Consider the following 3,441-nt stretch of genomic DNA (forward strand, 5'->3'; position numbering starts at 1 on the left):
TTTCGCGGGACCTCCGGGCCGGCCGCCCGGGGAAGAGGGGCTGGGCGGGGAGCCCGGGCTGCGCGGCCGCAGGCTGTCGGGGAGACCTCCCCCCCCGGCCCCTTCCTCCGAGCCAGCCTCCTTGGCCCCGACTGTGAGTTTTCACATCACCTCTCCGCCACTAACGATACCTAACGACGATAAAAGCTCTTACCTGCGACCTGGCGCTCAAATAACCGGATCGTACACAACATAAACACAGACACCATCAGGGGATTAGTCATGGGATCGACCACCCGGGTTCCCGTGCCGCACGCGTGCCCCGGACCCCCGCGTCCTCTCCCCTGGGAGCCTGGGGGCCGCTTCGCCCCCGACCCCCCGCCCTTTAGGAGTGCACCAGGACGGAGTGGAGGGAGCCCTTGCCCTCGGAGGCGTTGCTGGCGGCCTGCTCCAGCAGCGAGGCAGCGGCCGGGGAAGCGGCGGGGCAGATCTGCGAGGCGGCGACCGTCAGAGCGGGGATGGCCGAGGCGGCGGGCATCGCCGGCGCCGGCTTGATGGGCACCGGAACGGCGGGCATGGTCTGTGCCGGCGGGTGGCAGAGCGCCTTCACGGGCACCCCGAAGGGTCCGTAGTCGGGAGACACGGGCATGCCGGCCACGGAGTCCATCACCCCCACGTGCGGCCACATGGAGCTCACCACGCTGCTGAGCTGGCTGGGCACCGGGTAGCCCAGGTGGTGCATCACCGAGGCCAGCGGCAGCCCGCCGGCCTGCAGCACGCCCTTGTAATCTCTGCCGATGATGTTCTCGATGGCGAAGGGATGCTTGAAGCCCGAGGGCTGACTGCTCCCGTAGGGCGAGAACTGCGGCAGCCTCCCCACGGCGGCGGCGGCGGCGGCCACGGCCGCCTCGGAGCCCGCCAGCCCCGGCACCTTGCCCGGGGGAGGTGGCGGCGGCGGCGGCGGCGGGTGCGGGTGGAAGTAGTGCACCATGTGCGGGGCGGGCGCGGGGGGCTTTCCGGGGCCGCCGCCGCCAGGCCCGCCGCCGCCGGGCAGGTGATGCTCGGGGCGCAGGACCTTGAAGCGCTTGCGGCGGCGGAGGAAGCTGCCATTCTCAAACATGTCCCCGCAGTCCGGGTGCAGCGCCCAGAAGCTGCCCTTGCCCGGCTGGTCCGGGCGGCGCGGGATCTTGATGAAGCAGTCGTTAAAGGAGAGGTTGTGGCGGAGGGAGTTCTGCCAGCGCTGCGTGTGCTCCCGGTAGTAGGGGAACCGCTCCATGATGAACTTGTAGATGTCGCTCAGGGGCAACATCTTCTCGGCCGAGTGCTGGATGGCCATGGCCGTCAGGGAGATGTAGGAGTAGGGCGGCTTCTGGTCGCTGTACGAGCTCTTCCCAGGTCTGGGCATCGCCGACCCGCCGTGGCCCTCCAGCGGCCACACGACTTCGCCGCGCCGCGCCGGGCGCCGCTCTGCCCCGCGCACAGCGGGCTCGGAATGCCGGGGATGGCGCTGCCCTGCCCCGCCGCCGCCTCTACATCCTGGGCGACACCCGCCCGGCCCACGCGCGACCGCGACCGCCCCGCGGCTCGCCGGCGGGCTCCGCGCACGGCTCCCTCGGGCAGACCCGCCCCGCGGGACGCGCTCGCCTCGCCGACCCCGCCGCTCGCCGGAGAGGCAGCTCCCGCCCAGGCCGCGGGGAGCACGCGGGGCACGGGGAGCACGGGGCAGAGGCAGGTCCCGGCCCCCGCCGGTGTCCCCCCTTTCCTCCTGGAGGTCGCCGAGTCTCCCGGGCTCCCCCGCTGCCGCCCGGCACACGCCGCGGGAGTTGACGCTCCCCACGCACCAAGGGCTCGTGAGCGTGAAATTACCCCGGACCTCTGCAGAGACGGGGAGGAAGGAAATAAAGACGCCCCTCTCACCGCTCAGTCCGGTGTCCCCCTAAAAGTTTGCGGCGGGCGGCGGAGGCGAGCGCCGGGAGCCGGCGGGGGAAGGAGGCGAGCGGGGCGGCGGCCGCCGCGGCTGTGGCGGGGCTGCGCGCTCCGGAGCCGTTTTGTAATGATGCCCGAGCCGGGAGACCCCCGCAGCTCCTACTCTCTGGCTATCACATGACAGCGGCTCGGGGACTTGGCGTCTGGTGGGAAAGGAGCGAGGAGCGGCTCCCCGGCTCCCTTCTCACTCACACCTCCTCAGCAGGGCGAGGTGGAGCCAGGGGCTGAGGAAACGCCATGCGGGAGCGAGATGTGCTCTCAAAACGCAGGGCAGGGAGCAGCAGCCCGAGCGGGGAAGCTCCCTCCCCCCCCGCCCTCACCCCGAGCCCTGTCGCAGCCCCCCTATCCACTTTCCCCCTCTTGGCCCCTCGCTCCTGCACAGACCGGCTCCGCGCAGCAAGCGCCGGGGGCCTCCGAGGGCACCGCACCACCGGGAGGTGGGAAAAGGACGAGGGGCGAGTCGTGCCAAGCCACCTCGCAGAAACAGGCGTCAAGCTAGCCCCGGGACCGGCGAGCGGCAAACACGGGCCCTTTGGAGTAATCTCTTGACATCCCTTTCATTAAGTTTAAAAGGCTACGCGAAGCCTAGCGCAAAAACCAGAGAGATCCAAAAATCCTGCGCCCTTCTCTCCAAATCGTTACGGTCAACTCTTGTTACCGGCCGCGATGCGGCTCGTAGGAAGCAGCGAAAAACCCAGGCAAAGCACCCCCTGTACGCTTCCAGACGAGCTACTTAGCGCCAGTGTTGATTTAGACCGCCTCATTAGGAGGAATCAATGAAGAGTGCAACAATTCATATCTATCCTCCAAACGTACTCTGTTATAGCGGGCAGGCTGTCGGTTTGAGCGAGAAACGGGGAAGCCTGCTCTCTTTGCTGCCGCTAGAGCTGGAAGAAACCCTGCGCAACGTAAGCACCTACCAGCGCTCAATTAGCGAGATTTTATAGGAGGTGTCAGTGCTAAAATGATTACTCCTACTGTGATGGGCTAAATAAACAAATAGGCTGAAAGAGCCTTATTATTTAAAAAAAAAAAAAAAAAAAAGTAATCTCTTTTCAGGCCACCCTTCCACGCCGGTGCCGTGGGTCAGCCGGCACAGGCCTGACTGCAGCGCGGGTACCGGCGCCTACGGCACCGCCCGCGCCCCGCTCCCGCCGCCGGGGGGGTGATTTGAGCATCACAGCTGGTTGTGTCTCTCTGCGAGTCAGGCGTTGCAGGTAGAAGTGGCGAACAGAACCGGGGAGGGGGAAGAAAAAAACCTTTTAAAGGTTTACCTCTAATGTCTGCTAAGGGAGTGAAGGAAAAGACTGATTTAAATCCCTTCCTTAAGTAGCGTGTATTTAATAGTACTACACCTGACCAAGGGCAGTTAAGTGAAGAGCGTAATCAGAGATACTGAAACAGAACAAGTAGCCCAAATTTTGGAAAGCCAAGTTTCGCGAGGAAGAGCGTTTTTAAAAAGTTTCAGATTATTGT

General features: G+C 65.4%; 1 protein-coding gene across 1 annotated transcript; it reads right to left on the minus strand.

The window, feature by feature from the left end:
- Window positions 1-364: 364 nt before the first annotated feature.
- On the minus strand, window positions 365-1,384 carry FOXB2 (forkhead box B2). The gene has a single exon (XM_074856543.1). The coding sequence runs from the start codon at window positions 1,382-1,384 to the stop codon at window positions 365-367; it is 1,020 nt and encodes a 339-aa protein (XP_074712644.1).
- Window positions 1,385-3,441: the final 2,057 nt, after the last annotated feature.

The sequence above is a fragment of the Strix uralensis genome, chromosome Z, assembly GCF_047716275.1.
Source record: "Strix uralensis isolate ZFMK-TIS-50842 chromosome Z, bStrUra1, whole genome shotgun sequence".
Lineage (NCBI taxonomy): Eukaryota > Metazoa > Chordata > Aves > Strigiformes > Strigidae > Strix > Strix uralensis.

Bases quoted from the DNA above. Each gene is read 5' to 3' on its own strand.
- FOXB2 (XM_074856543.1), bottom strand. From the start codon at position 1,384: ATGCCCAGACCTGGGAAGAGCTCGTACAGCGACCAGAAGCCGCCCTAC.